At 38.2% G+C, this 24,087-nt stretch overlaps 1 protein-coding gene across 3 annotated transcripts in view; it reads left to right on the top strand.

The window, feature by feature from the left end:
• il1rapl1a (interleukin 1 receptor accessory protein-like 1a) overlaps positions 1–24,087 on the top strand; it is a 105,812-nt gene that overhangs the window by 10,806 nt on the left and 70,919 nt on the right. For all 3 annotated transcript variants that reach the window (XM_072686384.1, XM_072686383.1, XM_072686382.1), the window contains exon 2: positions 10,646–10,751. In XM_072686384.1, the coding sequence (XP_072542485.1) occupies positions 10,667–10,751 (85 nt within the window). In that variant the 5' untranslated portion in view covers positions 10,646–10,666. The remainder of the gene's footprint in view (positions 1–10,645; positions 10,752–24,087) is intronic.

Below are 24,087 nucleotides of genomic sequence, written 5' to 3'. Positions count from 1 at the left end.
TCACTGCAAGTTCTTGTGTTTCCTTATGATGGGTTTGCTAATTAGCTAAAGATTTCATTCCTTCATTACAGGTAGACTGTCCTCAAGCACCAAGCACTGTTACTGAGAACCAGTGGTAGAAAATACAGTGATTCTATCACTTTCTGTGATTTAGATAACCTTGCGCACACACACACACACACACACTGTTAGCCTGTAGCAGTGTTGATATGTGGCAGATTGGAGTATGCCTTTGGCTGGCTTGAGGAAGCTGCAATTGGCACACTAAATAATGTAGGCCAGCAAAAGCCTCTCTCTCTCTCACCCGCATACTCTTTCTCTCTCTCACTCTCTCGATCTCCCTCCTTCTGCCATCCCCTGTGGAGTGTCATATAGATTGCACTCAATGTGGACACTGTCTGCTACTTCATGGTCTCTGCCTTAAGAGTCTGATTGTCCTTGACTATGCATGTGTGTGTGTGTGTGTGTGTGTGTGTCTGAGAGACAGTTCATAATGCAGTGGTGTTCCTCTAGAGGCACTGTTCTATTTACTGCATGGTAAATGTGTTCACTGTCAGGCTCGGGGCTGAGGAGAGTTTAAATTGGATTAAAACATAAAATCACCACATCAATCATCCACAGCTGTGCCTGCCAACATATGTGTACATGTGTGTGTGTGTGTGTGTGTGTGTGTGCATGTGTTTATATAAAGATTTTTTTTATGTATTGTGTCTTTTTTGGCCTGGGATTTTGGCAGTGGCTCCTTTGTTTAGGTTTGGGGAAGCTGTAGTAGTCTACTTATTGGCTAGTTTCAGAGCTCTGCTCTTCTCTGGCCTCATTGATCAGTTGATATTTATTTTATTAAAAAAGGGTGGCATTAATATGCTGTGGTCCTGACTATATTTTGCAGCACCCAGTTTTTATTTTGGGTTGTTTTTTTTTGCATATTTGGTATGCAGGATTTCCAGTATATCGTCTGAAATAGTAATATTATTACTATAATACATAAAATTGTATATAACCAAAAGTGCTGAATGATGCAGCAAATGTATAAATGTAATAATAATAACAACAGTATGTTAATACTAAACTTTAAGAGCTTAAATCCTGGAATCGTGGATTTTTTTTTACCTTTTTCTTAAATGAATGTATCCAATGAATTTTGTACAATGTAAAAGGTATAAAATGCACTGTTAACTCCCCATTCTTAGGCAGTCCACATATAGTAATTAAAATGCAAAACTAGATTATTTGCATGTGTCATGGTTGTCATGTCACAAGACATGTCCTTTGCATATAGGTTTCTTCTTTCAGCTTTTAGGGAGTGTTTCCTTGCCACTATCGCATTTGGTTTGCTCACCTGGTTTGCTCATTTTATGTGTTGTTGATCTTTTGTCTTATTACTGGATTTCTGTAAATCTACTGTGTGCCAACATTAGTTGCAAAACACTTTGGTTTCATATGTCCAATTAATGCCACAGCAAAAACTTAGAGCATTCAGTAGAATGATATTTTTTATATCTATTACATGTATGTTTATTCCTTCTAACCTAATGCCAAACCCTCACCCTGGTCCTAAATCTAGCCCTGGTCTAATCCTTGATCTTAATACTGTTAGAAGAACATCTGCAGATAGTCTATAGGGAACTAAAATGTACTGTCCAAAATTGTCATGTAAAATGAATGATTATTAATGCTTAATTTTGGTATAAAATCACACAGTGATAAGTGGACAATAATAAAGTACTAGAAAAATTAAAAAATAAAATATATTTATATTATATATTTATATGCTGTAATGTCTTTTACATCTTCTACTACTCTTAGGTATTTTGTGGATGAGTGGTGATAAGGCCCCTAAAAAGGGCTGCTATCAAATACAATCAAAATGATTTAATCCCCCAATGCAAATGAGGTTTATTAAGAATAATTACAAACGCTCAGATGTTTGCTTTAATTTAGGGATGCACCAATGCACCCCCAACCTTTTCTGTTCCAATATGAAACTGATACATAAACCTTTTAATATCGGCTGATATCTGATCCAGTACCATTGCTGAATTAAAAAGCCATATATATCACTATATGGGAGAGACCTAAGGCATCAGGACTTGACTTAAACATTACTTTACTAACTTTGTAAAACAACATATAACAAATGAACACTGATATAAATTAACTGCACTGTTATTTATATGTCACTAAATGAAATAACTGTGTTGGACCTTGGCAAAACAGTGTTCGGCCATGTCTGTCTGCATGTATTCCCATATGCGTGAGAAAAGTACACCAAGAAAAGTCGCATTGGTGATGCTCTGGAACTTTGCAGGTTGTGGAGGGGGCAAGATGAATATAATCAGGAGGAGAAATGTCATGCCTTCTGTGAGGAAGTTGAAGCTTGGGATTATTGGACCTTCCAACAAGACATTTATTTATCCCAAGCGTACCTCCGGTCCACAAAGGCTTGGTTTCAAAAGAAGTTCTGGAAGATTCTGTAGTTGTCACCATAGAAAATCCTTGGTGTGATTTCAAGAAGGTGGTTGCAGCACACAAATCCAAAAATATTGAACTGGAGACCACTTCCCATGAAGAATGAGCAGATTCCTCAGAAATGCTGGCTATGCATCTCGTTGGCAGCAGGTCATAACAGTAAAAGGCTGCTCTACTAAGTACTAAAGACGCTTGTCATGAAGGGGTAGAATCATTCTGAGACTGCAGGGGCCGTTAAAAGTGGCGTTCTGTGTTGAATGAGCTACTTGAATTGTTCTTGTTTGATGGGTTTATTGCAAGCAGCTGAACGTTTGTAATTACTCTTAATAAACCAATAATTTGCAGTGAGGGTTGAATCATTTCAGTTGTATACAGAGGAAGAGGGAGAGAGAAAGAGAGAGATAGAGTGGGAGAGAGCAGTATATTAATTCTGTAAGTATTCAGTGCTTATTAAGATTCATAAACATCTGCTCTTTAAAATGTTTCCTGCATGTTTGCCGAACAATCTTGTCAGTGTTTTTTCTTTCTGTGACTGAGCAGTGCACTGACCCTAAACCCTTGCATTCGGTGCCGATTCACTGAGGAATTGTGGAACCAAGTTGCATTTGCATTTAGCTGTTTGCCTTATTTTAGAACTAGGGCAAAATATGTGACAAAGAAGTAGCTATATTTCCTCAATATTCTTTGAAAGTGATGACAAGCCTCACCTGAAAGCCTCAGAAATGTTTGCTAGCTTTACGATTCGTACACCCTGCAAGGCGTTATCTTATGCTCATTGCTATCTTACACCTCAGACTGCACTTGGCTCTGATTGGTTTATTGCACATTACGCCCAAAACACACCCAAGATTAATTACGAGACTCAGTACATGACTTTTGTGTGTTTCGAGATGCGCAACTTACTTTCATCATTCGCATATTTTTCCTGTCGCTCCTGTCGCAACACCCAGGGAGCAGAGAGGGTGAAGGGCCTTGCTCAAGGGCCCAACAGAGGCAGCTTGCTGAGCCTGTTTATCAAACCCACAACCCTGTCATCAATAGCCCGGAGCTCCAACCGCTGAGCCTTCTGTTGAATACGTATTTTTAATGTAGCCTATATCTAACATTCTTCTGAACAGTTCACGCTCCTAAACTGATGTGCCTTTGCAATGCTTCACATGAGCTATGAAGGGTCATGTGACCCTTTTTTTCCATCTCCACAGCCTGCATTTATGATGAATGTGTGACAAACATGCTAAAAAAGAAAAATGAAGAAATACATTTTCACAGCACTGTTCATGCTTCTGTACTGTTAAACACAATGGCGCTGCTACAGAAGTCTTGATTTTTCTGTTATCTTATACTGTATTTTTCTTGTGATCTCCAGATGAACAAGTTGATTTGTCAGGATAACAACCATGACAGGAAAGTTATTGGATAGTATTGGTTGCATGATGGATTTGGTGTGCTCTAGTATCCTGCATTTGTTCATTTCCACTTTGGTATGGTGCTTTTGTTGAAGTGCACCCACTGCTACATGTCTGGAGACTGGCAACCTGAGTGTGTAAAAACTTGACAGCAGAATTCAAAAGAGCAAAACAAATAAACTAGACATGCAGGAACTGAGAGGCTAAAAACTAACCCATCACTAAAATTCTTCAGGTGGAATTTCAGCATGAAGCACAGATCTGTGTCAAGCAGGAACAGAGCATCTGTCAAAACAGCAGAACTAAGTAACTTCAATAGGTTGTTGTGATTGACAAACCGGTTTATTTATTTTCTATAATTTGTTTTTGTTAATTTAGCTGGTTTTAATTATAAAGATCACAAAGGTCATAACTCTTAAGTGTTTTTACTTTTCCAATAAGTCTATTATTAATTAATAAATATGTCACATATTTATCTGAATATAATGCAGCTTTTTCTGAAAATTTGCCATTCCTGGTACCATTGTAAACAACACATGTTATTATGTGCATTAACTATTAACTATTATATATATGTATATATATGTATATATATATATATATATATATATATATATATATATATATATATATACATATACATATATATATACGTGTGTGTGTGTGTGTGTGTGTGTGTGCATGTGCGTGTGTGCGTATACTTATCTATTTATTCTATTTCATGTATATTTTTCTGTCTGTCAGTGCTGTCTGTCTGGAGTTACAGAAAGATAGTACACGTTGTAGCTCATATTACGGAGAGTTAAATCAGGCAGTTGCTTAAATGCAGAATTATTGGGTAGTATGGATGTCGTAGGATGTTTATTTCAGATTACAACAAGTGTGTGCGTGTGTAACCTATAGAAAATGTATCTAGGTGTGCATGTGGCTGCATGTGTATGTCAGCTGAATGTGTATGTCAGCCTGGAAATCTTAAATGATACTGTGAAGGGGGCATTGGAGTATAATATAATTCATATAATAGTTAATATAGTCTTTATTGGTCTACTGAAATATACCTAGTTCAGTCCCCTAACTAGAAGAAATCTAGAAGAATTGGGACATGTCCACTGCATATATGCACATGCACACACATGGCCAGCTGTGACGTCTTTCATTTTTGCACTCAGGATTACTTAATTTCTCTTCATTTCTCTTGCCGCACTGTATGGCGCTGCCTCCGTGTTTATATTTCATGCACATTTTCCTTCTCTCTGTTTCTCTTGGCATGATTGTTTGATGGCTAGTCCATTCTGCACTCCTGCGTAGCTGCATTTGGCCACTGTGAAATGAAAGTGCATTGTACTGTATATATCGCAGGTCTGTATTTGGTTTGATTGACTTGGATTTAAATATGCTGGGTTTATTCCATCTGGTGCAAAACGTTCAGCAGCATCTCTGACCTGGAAATGAACTTGTGCATTTAGCAATCTGTCTTCTGAACATAGGCGGCCTTTCATATACTCTATGGTAATATGGCCGAGTTTCATGCTAAACTAAAAAGAGGAAAATGCTCCCTCCCTGAGAACAATAGGCATTTACTGTAAAGTTTATCTTTACATGTTTGATATACAGGATGATGATGATGAGGATGATGCAGCATCGCAGTAAAATAAACTTAGCAGTCAATTATTTTAAGGCAGATAAAAAACATAATTCTTTGAATTTAAAGTTTTACATCTAAAACTTTCCATATTTAAGTAGTTTTAAAATTAGAATTCAAGTGATATTTATGTAAAGTTGTAAATTATTACCTCTTACACAATTAACATACATTAAGGTTCCAATAATAGTTAATATTGTTATGTATCATTGCATCATCATAAACAGTTGCATACTTTTATAATATATAATACATAATACATTTCTCAGATTTGTTCTAAAAAACACTATCCAATTAACTGACCAATGTAAAATAGGTTGAATCTAGTGAATCGTTCTCTATTGCCTGAAACACTATATACACAATTTTACAGTTATCAATTGCTTTCAATGATAGGAGCAAAACATAAAATTTTCTCTGCTAAATAATGCTTAAAGTTATGGCATTTTTGCTTCAGCTTTTACAAAGAAACATTACAGCCCTACAAATGCATTGTATACCTGTATAAGAAAAAAAAACTAGAGAGTTAAAGAACAGTAAATTAATGAGACAGTCATCTCCAGTCTTTATCACCTTGTCCTGGATAAGCAATGTTTTAGTTTAGCATGACAAAGAAAACGGAACTCGTTGGAACTTTGCACGACATCTTTCCATATCTAAGTAGTATCAAACTTTGTCAGAATTCAAGTGATATTTATGTAAAGTTGTAAATTCACTTGGACATTCTATATTCTGATTTACAATGTAAACATTCAAATGATCTCATACAGTTATGCTAATAAAAGTTGTGTTGATAAAAAATATTTTAAAAAGTGTTTAAAAAATGAAAGATTAAAGAATTAAGATTTAAAAATACTGTTATTGCTTACACAGCTTTTTTTTAGGATGGTCCTAGGAATTGCTGGAATTTTGTGGAATTCACTGTTCCCTCTTTCCCTGTGCAATGTTGTCAATGCAACTGCGACACAAACCCTAAACATGATTGATCGGGTACCATGATTAGCAGTTGGCACAATGTCCTTACTATGAAATGCAGATGCCTTTTTCCTCCAGATGTACCTTTGCTGATCGAGGCCAGTACTTGCATCCACTTGTATCCTCTGGCTTCTGTAGATATCTGTAGCACACTTTGCTTTCAGTTTTGTGACAAGGTTGCAGGTAAGGATTCCCTTTTATGACTATTTCATAAAGATTGTGTTTGTGCAAGCAATGAGGCACATTGGAAAGGTGCACGGCCTTCTGGAGTCAGCTAGACTTTCATGCAGGTTCTTGGCAGTCGTATGGGAGTTTTAATTTTCCTATCTTGCCAGCATGCGAGCAGTAACCTCGAGAGTTTTCTTGGTCTTCCAGATCTTATCTTGACCTTCCTAATTCCCCCGAACAGCCATGTCTTAACAGTCTGCACTGTAGAAACTACAAGCTACAATCTTCTTATAGCCTTCCCTTGCTTCTTGGACATTGATTACTTTCATTTCCAGATATTTAGACAGTTGCTTAGAGGAGCTTGTGAAAACGGAGCCTTTGCAACTCCAGTATTGATTAAATTATTTTTTTGTTGACACAGTAACTGTGCTTTAGGATTTGCTGAAAATATTATTAATATTTTTATTAGGCACAGTGGCTGTGTTTACTATTTCTCAAGGCTCCTAGCTGAAATTTGGAAGGAGTTGAATACTGCCTGATCTTTTATGGAAGCAGTACCCTGCCGTTATTTCCATGTGTGCTTGCCTACCTCAAATTCTGTGATGGGGTTGACCTTTGCTCTAAATAATAGAGTTCTGCAGATTGGACTTTCAGATCTTCCAGATCTTGGCTGTCTTCTGAGCACATGTTGAGAGACTAAGTTCTATGCATTCAGTTCATATTCCTCACCTGCCTATAGACTGCATGCACCCTTGGCTTAGCTTGCCTTCTGGAGAAATGTGGTACATTGGAAAAAACCATGAGTTCTCATATCCGAGAAGGCATGCAGGCATGACGTTGTGGTATTATGGGACTTACAGGATCACTTCAGGGCAAGTCAGTGTTTAACTTCATTGGTAATCTGAAGGTTGTGTTCCTAAGACATTATAAAACACCTATATTTAGTCTTTTTTAAGCTTTCTGGACAAATATTGATTAATATTTATCAAATATTTTACAACTTACAAAATTAACATTCATTAAGGTTCCAATAATAGTTTATATTGTTATGTATCATGGCATCATCATAAACTGGTGCATACTTTTATAATATAACTATATAACTGACCAATGTAAAATAGGTTGAATCTAGTGAATCTTTCTCTATTACCTGAAACACTATATACACAATTTTACAGTTGTTGATTGCGTTCAATGATGAGAGCAAAACATACAGTTTTCTCTGCTTAATAATGCTTAAAGTTATGGTTAAGACCATTTTTCTGTAACTCATATAAACTGAAATGTGTTGCCTTTTGCTTCAGCTTTTACAAAGAAACATTACAGCCCTACAAATGCATTATATACATTTAGAAATGTTGAGAAGAAAAAAATTGAGTTAAAGAACAGTAAATTGATGAAACAATCATCTCCAGTCTTTGTCACCTTGTCCTGGATAAGCAATGGTTTAGATTAGCATGACAAAGAAAACAGAACTTGATGGAACTTACTTTGCAGAACATCTCTGTGTATTCATTGTGAAATATTGTATCTGTTGGCAGCAAAGTCAAGAATTCGTTTTTTACATTTGGTAGAAAGTATCTTAGTTCAGATCCTAGGTGCCTGCAATTTGTAGGAATCAAATTTGATATGGTTATGATTGTGCATGCTGTATTAGTTGTTTTAATTAAATTAACTGTATTAATTTAAATTTCATTGTTTCAGCAAACTTTGCTTAGGTTTGTAGCTACAAATAAAGCAGAACTAGATTTTCTAGGTAGAAATGTTGTGATAACATTACAGATATGTTAGTAAAGTCATTCGGAGTGGTAAAATGGTTAAAATGTCTTTATGATGGTGGTGATATGTACCAGAGTCATAATCTCTGCACACATATTGATATATTTGTTTTAGTTATCCAAAATGCTGAGTGTTCTTAACATTATATGTAATGTTGATAATGTTAACATTTAACATTTTTCAAAGCACATTGAAAGCATATTCATTCTTTGAGGGTGCTTTTAGAGGCACTAATCACTTTGGAGATATGGTTTCTATTACCAGCATTGTGAACAAAGCTTACACTTATTTTGCATATATTCTGCAGTGGAAGTGCAGTTCACTTATAAAAGTAAGGGCTTTTAAATGGGTCTACTTGATATGGAAGGAAATATTTTCAATATTTTAGTACTTTTATGTGTAAATTATACAGTATCACAATTTAAACAATATTATATATTTACAAGTATCTACATTTGTGATAGGGTCTAAGCATCCATGTATGAAAGTGTATGGGATGTACTTGTGTCGTGTGAGCAGATTAGGATGGTTAATGAGGTTTGATAAATGAGAAAAAATCTTCTCAGCTTCTGATGTGCAAATGATGCATCCTTACATCCTTACTACTAACAATTCTAATAGACTAGTGTTTGTGCAAATCCTCTGTGTTTTTGCAGTAGTGAACCCAGAGAGAACTAAGACTGTAATAAGCTATTACAAATATGTGAATATGCTTTTGGGTACACCTTCCCATTTTAAAGGAATCTTTTTTTTTTAATTTTTGGCTAAAATATTGTCATGAAAAAAAAATTATTCTTCAAAGCACATTTATAGCATATTCATTTTTTAAGAGAGCTTTTAGACGCACTTATCACTTTGGAGGTATGGTTTTTATTACTGTACATATATTCTGCAGTGGAAGTGGAATTCACTTCTAAAAATAAAGTCTTTTACATGGATCTTCTTGGTTTGGAATGAAAATGTTAAAAATTGTATTTATAGTTGGTTGCATGCTTTTTAAAACTCCTAAAACCACACCCTTTCAAAATACATGTGATTTTCATCATTTAAACACCTATCAAAAGTTCAAATGCCAAATGCCCTGTGTTCATTTACTGCGTTCATTTACTGTTTATCGCAGCAACACATTTGCTCATTCATAGATAAGGATTACTGACCTGTTGTAGTCTTTGTGGAATATATGGCTTTATATTAATTTATATAAATTTAATATTTTATATGTAAAATATATATAAATTATATATTTAAGATAATTTTATATAAATGATGGTCATGCTCGTGGATCAAATGGCTAAGTCTGCATGACAGAGCGGTTGCGCATTCGATTGTGTTATCAATATATGTCGGTTACATTATTCTCCAAAAATATGATCAAATGCAAACAATTTAATAAAACTGCAGCTAGTGCAATGTAAAGCAACAAAAATCACATTACAGAGTTCATTCAGAACCCTTGTTAATGACATAAACAATACATTTTCCTCACTAATAGCAGAGGAAAGATGGAAAATTGCATTCATGGACCTTTAAATTGCATTTCTGGTGAGCTGAAACAGACATAGACATAGAAATACCTAAAGTAGTTGTGATGATGGATCACAGCTGCATATGTTTAGCTGTAAAGATAATTCAGCTGTTACTGTTATGAGTTGTATGTGCTTTTATTGTTACTCTCTGATTGCTGTTGTGGATCTCAAGACGAACAACTGCCGTAGAAGCAGCAGCTAAATACTAATAAAGACCAAAAAAGAACCAATTATAGAGCAAACAACATGGTCCAGTAAGTCTCCCTTACACCCCAGTGCCTTGTAGCATTGTCAGGACCTTCAGTGTGCTCTGAAGCAACTCCGTGCTCAATTCTCCATGAACGCTAAAACGACCAGTTAATGACAGAGGAATATGCCATCCTTTCTTTTCAGTGACCTGGTTAGCTCCGTTCCCAAGAACTCAGCATGACGCAGCAGAGTTTCTAAACCCCACGCTTTCACCGCACACACGTCTAAGAGATTTGTGTGCAAAACGAGTTGGCTGCGGCACGTCCTTGTCTGAGCCCTCCTGTATTCCACAGCTAAAAGCTCACTTCCTGTTTCTCATAAAGCCCTTCAGGAAAGCAGATTTGTCTTTGAGTGTTATGCAGCATATTGGTGGAAACGTGCTGTCTGACTGATACACAACTCTCTCTTTCTCTCTCTCTCTCTCTCTGCAGCTCAGGTTGGAGGAGGTGAAGATGACAGCTCTTATTCCTGTGCTGCTTCTGCTTACTGGTCTCTCTGTGTCATTCACTCTAAAGGTGGTGTCTAAGAGAGGTTCAGGTAGGCTCTGTTTTCTGCCGTCTACCTACTGCTGCCAGTCACGATTTTTTGCGCCCCCAGAATAATAAACTAACAGTAGATTTAATTTACGATGATCAAAGCTATGGCATTAGAAAGGCTTTACTTGGCATAATTAATGTATTAAATGCTAATTTAATGGTGCCCGTGTGTGTGTGTGTATTTTGTTCTGTGTGAAGACCAAATATATTATACGAGTTATATAACAAGGATTTTTGGTAGTTCAGTTACGTCTTGACTGCGTGAGAATTATACAGTATCACGAATGAAACAATATTATACAAATATAAAATTGTACAAGTAAGTATATGCAAACATCCATGGATTAAAGTGCATGGGATGTATTTGTGTCCTGTGAGCTGATTAAGGTGCTTAATGAGGTTTGATGAAGGATGTGACAACTCACTAGTTCTAAGAGACTGGTGCGTTTTTGCAGTAGTAAACCCAAAGAGGTCTTAGACAGCTGTACACAGAAACAGAGTATACCTACCTTATCAGTGCAGGTTCTTGGTGTACTGTTACTGACTGTAGTCTGTTGTGGTGTCCCTTTACATTTATGGACAGAATAGAGTCCATTGAATAGCACCGCAAGCTATAGTAAACCTGCAGCATGCTAACTGTATATGCACTTTGTAGGTAGATGCACCTAATAAACCGTCAATTTAGTGTAAACTCTGAGTCACCTGAACAAAGTTCAGCAAACGAACAAAGTGTCCTCTGTACATGGAGGGCACTCGCAGATCGAGGTTTTGATGTAAAATGCTTTTTTTTCCATGTGAAGGAGCAAACCGTGCTTCTCATCTCTCAGCATCTTCCTGCACCTCATTATCTGGAGTACATGGTGGCCTTGGCACTCATTTCATGCTCCTTTTCCTTCTCATCCACTCACCAAAATACACACACACACACACACACATGCTGGCAGCGGAGTAACACCTCTAACAGATGGCTGGTTCTGCTCTCCTCCAGACCTATGCTCTGTTGCAAAGTTGTCTGTGTGTGTGCCTGTGTGCATTGTTCGTTTTCATACACTTTCAAGACTTTGAAGGAAAATCTAAGAAAAGCAGGGCCAACTTCCAAAGCCAAGACAAACAACATGGGCTGAAGCTATTTTTGTACAAACAACCAAGTGTCTCATTTTCTAAAACTGAAAGGGCAAACTCAGTGTCTTTTTCTGTTCCGGAAACTCAGCGAACACTCCCCCATATATCTATAGCCCTGTATGCATAACACAGTGAGTTACCGCAGACAGTTAAAAAAATTTGACTGCTTACTTTTGTGTACTTATAAAAAATGGTTGCATAAAACACACATATAAAATACTTATGCTTATAAAAAAGCATGTTGAATTTTTTATCCATGGTAATTAACTATTGGCTGCAGATGCAGCAAGTCAAGACAATGAGGAGAAATGCTGAAGTATATATGGTTAGCTAAGATTAATATTTCTATTTCTAATTGAATATAAGAACTTTAATATAAGTAGTGTTTACTCAGCTATAGTTCAGATACTCCATATATAAACAAGTCTGTGTGTGTGTGTGTGTGTGTGTGTGTGTGTGTGTGTTTCTGTGCACTTTTGTGCTTCAAATAGACACACTCCCTCACACACAAACTCTCAGAACATCAAGGATTCCCTCGACAGGTCTTCAAAGACTTTATTGTGCAGATTGGTCAGGGTCATGCTCTGATTGGTGCTTTTTGTGATAAGTGGATAGAAAGTCACGCTCTGATTGGCTCTTTCATGGCAGGTTGTGTGGAAGTGGATGTGGAGTGCATGGCAACCTCTATTTAGAGATTTAAGCGATGGAAGGATGCTCAGGCACTTCTCAAAGAAGTTGAATTGCTTATGGGAAAAAGGAGACACATGCCCCTCACAGCACACTTTCTTACTCCCCTCACACGCAAGTCTCCTTTTATTCTTTCAGACAAAGTCTATCCTTGTTGCCAGTTGGGTTGTTATTTTTCAGAAACTTTACTCTGAGTAACTTTGCAGAGAGAGTAAGTAAACCATCTAGATCACACAAAACAACTAGATATACTTATGGCTGTGCACTGCAATAAAATCAAGTGGGTGGAATGAGTATCGAACACGTCACTGATGAGATGTCCATAAATAAAGTTATGTGTAATAATAAGAAATGACACAGGGAGGAAGTATTCAGGTCCCATAATTGGCCGGGCCATTCTACAGCTTTATTTTCTTTCTCCGAAACCAGTTGGGAGTTCCCTTTGCTGTGTGTTTGGGACCATGGTCTTGCTGAAATGTCCACCCTTGTTTAATCTTAATGATCTTGGTAGATGGCAGGCCGATTTTTATCAATAATGTCTCGATTATGTCTTCATCCTTCCATTAATCATATGAAGTGTGCCAGTGCAGCACCACACCATGACATGGTGTTTTTGGATGATAGGCAGTGCCTTTTGCCCTCCAAACATGGTGAGTATTATGGCATTCAAATAGTTTGATTGTGGTCTCATTTGACCAGACTATATTCTTCCAGTATGTCACAGGCTTGTCTAAATATTGTTGAGGAGACTTTAAACGAGCTTCAACGTAATTATTTCTTCAGTAATGGAGTCTGGCGTGGAGAGTGTGCATACAATTGTACCTACTGATTCCAGGGCTTTCTGTAGCTCTCCACAGGTGGCCCTTGTCTCTTGGACAACTCTTATGATAATTATTTTAATTTCTTTGTCTAAAATCTTGCCGGCCGTGGCCGGGTTTCCGGATTATGGCCCCAACAGTGCTCAGTAGTTAAGAAGTTCTTCAGTAACCAATGTCATTAGTATGTTTTGGGAAGATCTTTAGAGAGCTCATTGGTGTTACCCATCATGAGATGTTTCTTATGTGGCACCATGGTTATGAGACACCTTTATTTAGGACATCAGTGGAAGCAGCTGATATTTATTTGCACTAAGTAGTAGGATTGCTTTCTGATGCCCTGACTTTCCACAGCTTTTTGCACCTCTCTTACTTTTTTATGTGTTCAATACTTTTTCCCTGTGTCATTTCTCATTATAACACATTATTTCATTTATAGACTCATCTATATCTATGGTTAGATTTATGTGCATGTAATGGGTTAATACTGTCATCTGGTGAAAATGTCATGTCCATAGCACCTTCAGAAATATATTTACTTGCTGACGTGTTTAATACTTTTTGTGAAGTGATTTCTTTTTTTTTATTTGTTATTTCAGCCGAATTTTTGCTGGCTTGACAGCCATAGCACCTAAAGTATTATAACAACCACAGTAGTAACCAGTAAGAAATGTCTTAGCCATATCATAGCACCCACTTAGCATCACCTTAGCAACCACCTAAAATACTTCAGCAACCAATATATCAAAGAACCTGGAACACTTTGACCTGCAACCATCTGAAATACCTTAACCATCGCAGCAAGCACCTAGGAACATCTTAGCAGCACCATAGCACCCACTTAGCAACACTTTAGAAACCAGCTGAAACCTATAGCAATCACATAGCAACACCCTAGTAACCACCAGGAATACTAAGCTACTAGGCAACAGTCTTGCAACAAATACAGTAAGTTTCACCCTAATGACCACGTAGCAACAGCCTAGCAACTGCCTGGGAGTGGAAACTACTTAAGCTGCTCAACCATTCTGGCTTTTTTTTAGGACATGCACTTTTCACTCTAAATATTGTTGCTCAGCTGGAAGAGTATAAGACCTCCACCCAGAGCTCCATTATCTATCTATCTATCTATCTATCTATCTATCTATCTATCTATCAGAAAAAAACCTTCCGTGGATCTTAAGGGATGACGGGTCAAGCCGAGACACAATTAAAGCTCGAAGGGCTCTTGGTACTGATTGGGGTTTGACCATTGCCATCAAGTACGGAGGTGCTGGTGCTGAAGACGACCTGTGCCGCTGCATTCTGAATTACTTGCAGGGTGTGCAAATAAGACCATTCAGACTGGAGTCGCAGTAATCAAGTCTTCAGAAATACAAATAACACATTTAGTAGTGATTTGATGTATTTAAGTGTTTTGGCTTGACCATTTCTACACCTCTCTCTGCAGCAGCCTAGTCTTATTTGGCTGGTGGTGGATTAAAAACAAACAAACAAACTGCATAATAGCACAAAGAAGTTGAGAACAAAACCTTTATACTCTCAATAAGCTGTTAGCATCACATATAGAACACTCTATTTACCAGTTAAGATAAGAGTCCTTATTCTAAGATGTTTTGGTAAACTGGTACCAAAACTGGTACATTTTTGGTAAAAAATGTGACTGTGGTAAAAGCTGAGGTAAACTTAAGCTAAAAGCTTAGAAAGCTCAGACTGTGTTCCATTCCAATAGTCTGGCACAAAGAGATGTCTAAAGTATCTATTGATAGCTGGGGTGTGCCCCAAAGCACCAATGCATAAGTGTCATAAAATAAAAATGACAGAAACCACAATGAAATGCAGACTGATACTCTGCTACACCGCCCACACACACGTTGTGTATGCCCACCCCATGTCATTAACTCTTCTATAGTCTCCCAATTGCTCTCCCATTCTTGCTATCCCTAGTTTTTCCAAATGCTAATGATGGATTAACTGGTGCTCTGGCCTTGGGATTTGTTCTTCTTTTATTCTCTTGCTTCATCCAGCTCCGTCTCTCAGGTCCCTTTCTTTTTGCTTCCCGTCACGTCACTCTGACCCGCGGACCCTCTCGCTTTCCTCCGGGAATGAAAGACCCCAAACACAACACACAAGAGGACAATCGCCCTTTCTCCCTTTCCTCTTTCAACTGAGAGTTATTTTTTTTTCTTTCTATTTTCCTCTTCAAATGGAGCTCCTCCCTCATTGGTTGATGGAGCCACCTGCTCGCCCAACGAGCCTCCTCAGATTTCTGCCACCATGGCGACGGAGGTGAGTGGGCGAGAGGTATGGGAAAAGATTTGGGACAAACAGTAGACGCATTGTCGGAGAGCAACTCGCTCCTCAGGGGTCAGTAGCGGTCGGGTTGAGGTCGAGAAAAGGTCAGCAAGAGGGAGGAGAGCCAGACTTTTCAGCAGTGGGGGGTTGCCATGGAAATGTCCTCACTTTGCCTCATATATTCATATTGAGACAAAGCGGAAGTACGCGAATGCATTCAAATTAAGATTTGCGTGATTAGAGCTTGGAGGAAAGCCGAATGTTCTGAAACTTGCTTATCTGGAGGATTTAATAGATCAGCCAAGGGCCAGACATCAGAGCCACTGCTGTGAAATGAAAGCTGTACCTACAGTAACGCACATATTCCAGATAGACTGTGGCATCTCTTCCCCTCTTTCCTTTAAGCCTTTTTTACACTTTTTAACCCACTCACTGTGGGACTACTGTGCTACCCATATCAGTAATGTTTAGGCTCTGCTTATACATGCAGTATGTCATACACACATGCAGCCCTTAATCAAGTTAATAATTATATATATATATATATATATATATATATATATATATATATATATATATATATGTATATATATATATATATATATATATTATTTTATAATAACTAATAATATTATTATTATTGACTAGGTTCATGCTTGCCAAAAACATGTGTTGCGGTGGTATTGAACCCTAGTTTGCCACAGGAAAGGCATCATTGTCACCCACTACACTACACTGCACCCTGCAACCTCACTTACATAGAAAACACTCAACAAGACAGGACATCTTCAGTATGATTCCATACCTGGATCATGAACAAAAACACACTCCAGCATCCTTTTTCTCTTGCACAAATGGAAAGCTGGTCTGTAAAAGCAAAGTTGTCCCAGAAAGCCAAGCTGCTCTGCTTTGCACTGAAGATCACAGTAAGATTCATACGTTAGTGTCTGTAGTCTAAGCATCACTATTTTTCATGCCTATTTGGTCATCTCTTGGGTATCGTACATGGGGCAGTGGTGGCTTAGCGGTTAAAACTCTGGGTTATTAATGACAGGGTTGTGGGTTTGATACCCGGGCTCGGCAAGCTGCCACTGTTGGGCCCTTGAGCAAGGCCCTTCACCCTCTCTGCTCCCTGGGTGCTGAAGTTGGCTGCCCACTGCCCCTCATTCACTACAGTGTGTGTGTGTGTGTTCACCACCGCAGATGGGTACAGTGACAAATACTTGCACCGAAGGTCATGTGTAGGTGAATTGCCACATCTCTTAACTAAGATTGACTTGGATTAACAGATTTCAACTCACACTTATCCTCATCCTGTTTATTTATCATTACATTCCCTGGTAAAAGTGGATCCCTTTTATTCACACTTTCATTTCTCTCTCTCTCTCTCTCTCTCACTCTCTCTCTCTCTCTCTCTCTCTCTCTCTCTCACTCTCTCTCTCTTTTTTTTCCTCCCTCTCTTTTTCTCTCTCTACAGAGAGCAGTAAAAAATGGAAATGTACTGCAGTCTTTATGGGTCTGGGTGATTGGATTTGCATGGCGCAGAGCCAGTGCGAACACACTCACACACACACACACACTCACATGCACACGCAACCCCGTATGCAAACGGAAACAGGATCAGTAACTCAAAATCAACATGGCAGTTTTATTGAGGTGCAGTTGAATGTCTAATCTAAACAACCATTTCGAGCTGCACACACTACTTTCTACACTCACCGTTTACTTCCTTCAGCCTAGCTGCGCTGCTGAAACGAGAGAAAGAAAGACCGCTTTGGAAACCACACTTAATATCGCTGCTTTAAACCTTATCACGGATGATAACAGGATGATAAGGATTTGATGATTTACGATTTATTAAAAGTTATTATCAACACAAATAGAAATCACAATAGTAACTGCAGGATTCCAAGGGTTAACTATTCTGCACAAAATGAGGGACAGCTTCAATCAACAGCATGAAGGTAAAGTGCAAAACTCTGCTAGGTTGGGTAATGTGCTGTGTCTGTGAATATCAAACCATTGAGCCTTTTATGCAATTACTGAAGCTGCTTCTGGACTAAATAGGTCAACTCTGAGGAGACTCACTTCAGACCTATATTCACTCTGAGAAAATATGAGTTGTAGCCAACCCTTTTTTTCTTGGAGGCTCCCAGCACACATAGGCTGAGGTATCTAATTGCTTATTTCGTCATGCATTGTCTTTACCTTTTTTTCCCCACAGCTGACATCAGTCGTCAGAAAAATATATTTCATATTTCCTCACTCTTGATTTTTTGAAGGCTGTAAGGCTGTGACATTTAATTATGTGCAGTTCTGACTGAGTGAGTGACTTTCCCATATCAATAAAATGGGGCTGTATTTCCTGACATTTCATATCAGCTAACACACTCAGACACAAACACACACACACACACTCACTCACTCTGTTTATCTATCTGTCTGCTTCTCACACTCACATGTTCACAAATGTGGCCTAAATATCTTTTCTAATACATAACTCCCTAACAAAAGAAAAGAAAAGAAAAAGATGCTTTAATAAACCTGAGCCTTGAGACCTAACAACATCTAATTGGTAGTCCATACAATACTTGTATAATATAGTAAAGTGATAACTGAATGTTAAATTATATATATATATATATATATATATATATATTATATCATATTATAATATTATATATATATATAACTAATAGTACATTTTGTATTAAAAAGTTAGCTTACAAGACAAGAAACTACTCATATAATAACTCATATTCCCATTAATAATAAAAAATAAAAATAAAAATAAAAAAGAACAATGTTTGTAAAAGAGATTTGTAGGTAGGGAGAATGTTCTCACTAACAAGAACCAGAAGTGGTTCTTGTATGGCTCAAAGAACCGTTTGTAGCACTGTTATGTTTAAAGGGTAGCTAGCATTTGTCATTATTAAATTATCATCTCAAACTGAAAGAGTGAATTTTTAACTCATATTTTTATGGTCGCTGGTGATCAGATTCATTAAAAGTAATTTGAATTATGTGTGTACAGAATAATGTGTACAGATAGGTGGAAGTTACTGTATTTTACTGTATTGACTGTATAACAAAGGTTTAGCCAATCCGAAATATACTTACAGATTGAAAGTAGGGGTAGAAATAGAAGACATTAAAACTGTATCCTAACATTACATGGAAAACACAAAAAACACCAAAAAACAGCCAACTCTGGTTGTAACTAAAGCATTGCAAATGATTTATTTTTCGGGTCCTTATTCAAACTAACTTGATTACAGTTTTTTGCCTTAGGTTCAGTCCACAAATGTCAAAACAGATTAAAACAAAAACTCACCTGCATAGTTTTTAATGCTAGCGCTCCTATGTAATATCATGGCAATGGTCACCTCCTACAAAGTTACCTCTAAAAAGGTCTTTAAAGAAAAAAGTCTTTAAAAAGTCTTTAAAGAAATGAACTGTTTAAGTATTTAAATATATAGGAAAATGTACAAAATATTGCTTATTTGTTTTTTGATTTCCAAATGCATTTTTAAAAACTTTTGTAAACACATTTCATTCACCTGGTATTTATTAAGCCTTGGTATACACCCCACACTTCAGGTGTGTGTGTGGCACCTTGCCTATCAGTCAAAACATTAGCAATCTGCAACTATAATACCATAGAATGATGGTTGATTTCAAATATAAAAGGTAAAAACAGTCAAGTCATTTTGCATGTGGACAGAACTCAAGCTTAGCTTCTTTAGTGTACAGTTGTAGGAAAATTCGAGTAAATCCTTTGGAATCACCTTGATTTCTGCCTTGATTACTAAATGTGGTCTGATTATTATCTTAGTCACAATTATAGAAGAGTTGTCTGTTCATGTCTTTTATTGAGAATATTAAGTAAACGTCCACAGTGCAGGCTAGAAAACGTAAGTGAAGCTCTGTGTTAAAAAATATACATGGTTTGTCCTTTAAACAAAGGCACACAAAGGCCTGGTTTCTGACAAATCTGTTCTTCTTAGGAAAGAATGCTTAGTGTGGACCATGCCTCAGTACAAACACATTTTAGAGATGCATGAAGCCGGAAAAGGCTACAAAAACTTTGCTCAAGACTTGGGTGTGCATCGATCCACAGTTAGAAAAACTTATTAAAGACTGTTGCTATTCTCCTCCGTAGTGGGAGTCCTAGTTAAAATTACTCCAGGATCACATAACTGGCAAACCTGAAAGAGGTGAGAATGAATTCAAAGGTAACAGCAAAAGATTTGCAAAACATGGTGAGGGAAGCATCATAGCTGCATAGGGCCTGGGTGCCTTGCGATGATTGAGGAAACAATAAACTCAAAGATGTATTAAGACATTTTACAGTCGAACGTAAGTGTAGCAGCTGAAGACATTGGATGATGCAACAAAAAATTACCTGAGTTTTTTTATTATTCTGAGTTTAGCCCCTATCAAGATGCACTGGCCTGACCTAAGGAGGGCTGGGCAAGGCATCCCAAAATATTTATGAACTAAAACCCATTTTTAAAGAAGAACGGTCCAACATTCCTTCTCAATGTTGGGCACATCTTATTTTCAGCTACAGGAAACATTTGGTGGTGGTGGATCTACAAAGCGAGCTACAGGTAATTAAATTTAAGGATTTACTTTTTCTAGCCTGCACTGTGGGCCTTTACTTAGCGTGTCCAATAACTGTTTGTGTTTGATTAGTTAGATTGTGTTTGTCTATAATTGTGACTTAGATAATACTCAGAACACATTTTATTAGTAATCAATGCAGGAATCAATGTACTTTCAAAGGGTCCACTTACTTTTTTTTGCGACTGTATCTGTGTGTAACGTCTGTGTTGTTACTCTTATGTATTTTTTATTTCTTGCCTTCATCTCATGTTTTTCTCTCCCTCTCTCTCCCTGTTGTTGTCTCCATGCCCACACTTCTGTGTCAGTTTCTCGATTCTAAAAATCAAGAAATAAGAAAGAAATTAACTTAATGTGCTCCCACTTCACCTCAGGCATTTTGAGAGCTAACGCTAGCTAAATGAACGTAGCTCGACAGGGTTTAGATGAACTACGTTGGATTTTCAGCTCTTTTAGGTGGTTATTTGCCAGTGATGTTTGCTCATGTCATGTATTCATCCGTACACATTTTCCGTTCTGCTGATATGATGGAGGACTGGTTTAGACAGTGGCCACAGAATATCTCTACAAAAATAAACGATGAGTCCAAAGCTTTGCAGCCACCTCTTGATTCCTAAATGCTTGAATTGTAGAATCACACGCCTGTCTCAGACATTTGTGGCAGTGGCGCTGCACCTAGCAGGGGTTCGATTTCCTTAGAGTTTAAGTTGTTTAGGGGCAGTGGTGGCCCTCAGCGGTTAGAGCTCTGGTGCTATTGATGACAGAGTTGTGGGTTCAATATCCGGGCTCGGCAATCTGCCAAGCTGTTGGGCACTTGAGCAAGGCCCTTCACCCTCTTTGCTCCCTGGGCGCCGCAGCAATGGCTGCCCACCATTCTGGGCACATGAGCTCACTGTCACTGTGTGTGTGTTTCACTGGTGTGTAGCACAAGTGGTGAATATGGCTGTCTTGCCTTGTCTTGTCTGCTTGATATTCTGAATTGAATATCTCATCTGTCCATGAGTCAACATGCTTGTGAACTCTGACAATATTTACTGAAGCCTTGAGCTACAGATCAGACAGAAGCAGGGAAAGCCAACGGGGGAGGATGTTTCATGTAAAGGCTACAAAGGCTTCAAAGACTAAAGGCCACAAACGCAATTATTAGCAGGCTCGCCTTATCCACATGAAAAATATACATCAACAGAATTATGGCAAAAATCAACTTGATTGGAAGACAAAATTGATTAATTTTATTATGATTATTATTATTATTTTGATTCATGTGTAAATTATTGAATGTTGAAAGTTTATTCAAGCTGTCTTGTTAGTTACAGTATCCCTGCTGTTTTTCTTGGAAGTAATCTTTTGAGGTACATTACACACAGGCGCACACACACAGTCCAAGCGCAGGACATTGTAGCATGTGTCTTATTAATGCCCCAACAGCTGTTAATGGGTTGGTAATTGTGCAATTCATACGTACTCTGGTTCTCCTTTGAAATTAACGTGTTTTCATCACCAAAGGTAAAAGAGAGATGGAGAGTGAGAAGCAGCAAAGAAGAAGCGAAGAGATGAATAGAAAGAGAACGGGAAGGTTAGCAGAACCCCGGGGAGAGGATGACCTCCAATTAGTGACAGTAACGTGATAACTCATGGCCAGCAGCGGTAGATTAGCATATTTCATAATTGATTATGGACAAGCGTTGGAGGACGAATATTTATTCAAAGCTTGTTAAGGCCAATTTGAAGGCGAATTAATGAGGAAATAGCTTGAAACCAAACCTGTGTTTTCCTTTCTCTCCATTTCCCCTCCACATTCAATACCAAATTATGGAAATTATGGAAATGCCAACTTGTCACTGCAGAGTAGAATAAACCTCATAATATTGGGAATGACCTTGACACCAGCATTCCGAACCACATTGACAATTACACGAACAGCAGTCTCAACAGTTTGGTCTAAATTGAAGACGGTAGATCCTTATCTTGCTTCGGCGTCTAGTTTCAGCTGCTCTTCTGCCCGTGGCAACATGACTCAGCAGATAAAACCCACGCCTGGTCCACTACCTGTATCGTTGTTGAAGAGTAGCTTAGGTCAAAAATGTACACTTTTCCTCAAGCATGTGTGACGGCCTAGAGCTGGAGCTGCCGTCCTCCGTGCAACTGAGTCAATTGTGTAAAAGTGGAACGGGGTCATAAGGCTAAACAATTCTGGCAGTTCGCTGTGCATTAAAACTTAGGGTGTTGGGCTTCCCGCCATGCTTATTTTCTCAAGCCAGTCATAGCTGCATGCTGTTAAAGACCCCATGGCTTGCATTTATTTGAACACAGCAACAAAGCAGATATCAAAAGTCATGTACTATGGTCCTCATCGGAGCTGCGGGAACACATTATTCTAAAAGTCTCTCCTCCACTGGATGTCTCAAGATTTCAAACCCACTTTGCTAGCCTTAAAGAAGTTTCAGAGGAGTTCTTATTGTTTGCATAGCAAGAATGAGGAGTCATTATTTCAAAAAGATGAATTATCAGTCACAGAACGCACTTAAATAGGAACAAAGCTAATGAGGGGGCAGAAAAAAAAATACTTAAGCTAATGGCTCATAGAGCTCACTCTCTCTCTCTCCTCCCAGTGCAATCATGCAAAACATTGTCGTCAAAAAGAACAAGGAAATATAACTGCTATTTAGGGCTGTATATATGCTGTGTGTGTTTGTGGGTGTGTGCACGCATATTTTCTGAGAGCAAAGGAGAGAGAGGGAGAGTGTGAGAGTCGTTTGATCTATAACAGGATTATTCGTCTCCATTTTATTTATTTACTATCCTGCATTTCTGCTCTCAGCTTCTGGCTACCGTTTCGAATTTTTACCCAACATATGTTTATACTGTAGTGTGTGTGTGTGTGTGTGTGTGTGTGTGACAAAATTGATGATCTTTCCATAATGTAGTCGGGGCTGTGTGTGGTAAGGCCTGACAGCTGGCAGCTCCATCACTCCCATAATCCTCTGCTTCTCCTTAACAGTGAGATTCTTCTTCTCTCTCTGTCTCTCCCTCTGTCTCACACAAACACACACATATAAAAAAAACACACAACTTGAACATGAATGATCCCACTTTTGTCTTTCTAACTGTGTAAGTGAGATCAGGTTGTTGGATGATCATCCGAAGTATTTGAAGGAGCACCATCATTCCAGAGAACACATTTGTTTAGACCCCTCTAGCCCACGCCTGGCGTTAGACATGATGCCAACAGGTTCATGTTTATCTGTGGGAGAGTCCTACTCTTTTGGCAATACTTCTCGATACTCGGGCTGTGGGTTCGATACCCAGGCTCGGCAAGCTGCCACTGTTGGGCCCTTGTACGTCGCAGCAATGGCTGCCCACCACTCTGGGCACGTGTGCTCACTGTCCACTGTGTGTGTTTGATCACTAATGTGTATGTGTGTGTGTTCACTGCACGGATGACATAAAGGCAGAAGCCAAATTCCAGCTGAGTCCAACACTAATGTTGAATATGGTTGTCTTGTCTTGTCTTGTAGCCAAATGCATTTCTCAGAAGGGGTGTCTACAAAGATCTGGTCGTGTTGTATGTATGTTGGCATAGCAATGCTTCATCACTTCCATGGACTAGTTTGTGCATATTTTGGGCAATAACCTGCCAACCTTACACTATAAAGTGTATATAGCATGTAGCCTATAGTATTAGTGTGTATGTGTACTACTGTTTTTATAGTAGGCCAGTGCTGTACGCTTTGCCCCCTGTGCCAAGTTTCCTGCTCAAAAACATCTGACTGAACTCATTAGCTAATCAAC

This window comes from Salminus brasiliensis, chromosome 8, assembly GCF_030463535.1.
Source record: "Salminus brasiliensis chromosome 8, fSalBra1.hap2, whole genome shotgun sequence".
NCBI classification, from domain to species: domain Eukaryota; kingdom Metazoa; phylum Chordata; class Actinopteri; order Characiformes; family Bryconidae; genus Salminus; species Salminus brasiliensis.
Note: the sequence above shows the minus strand (reverse complement) of the source record. Positions and strands in the feature narration are given on the sequence as shown.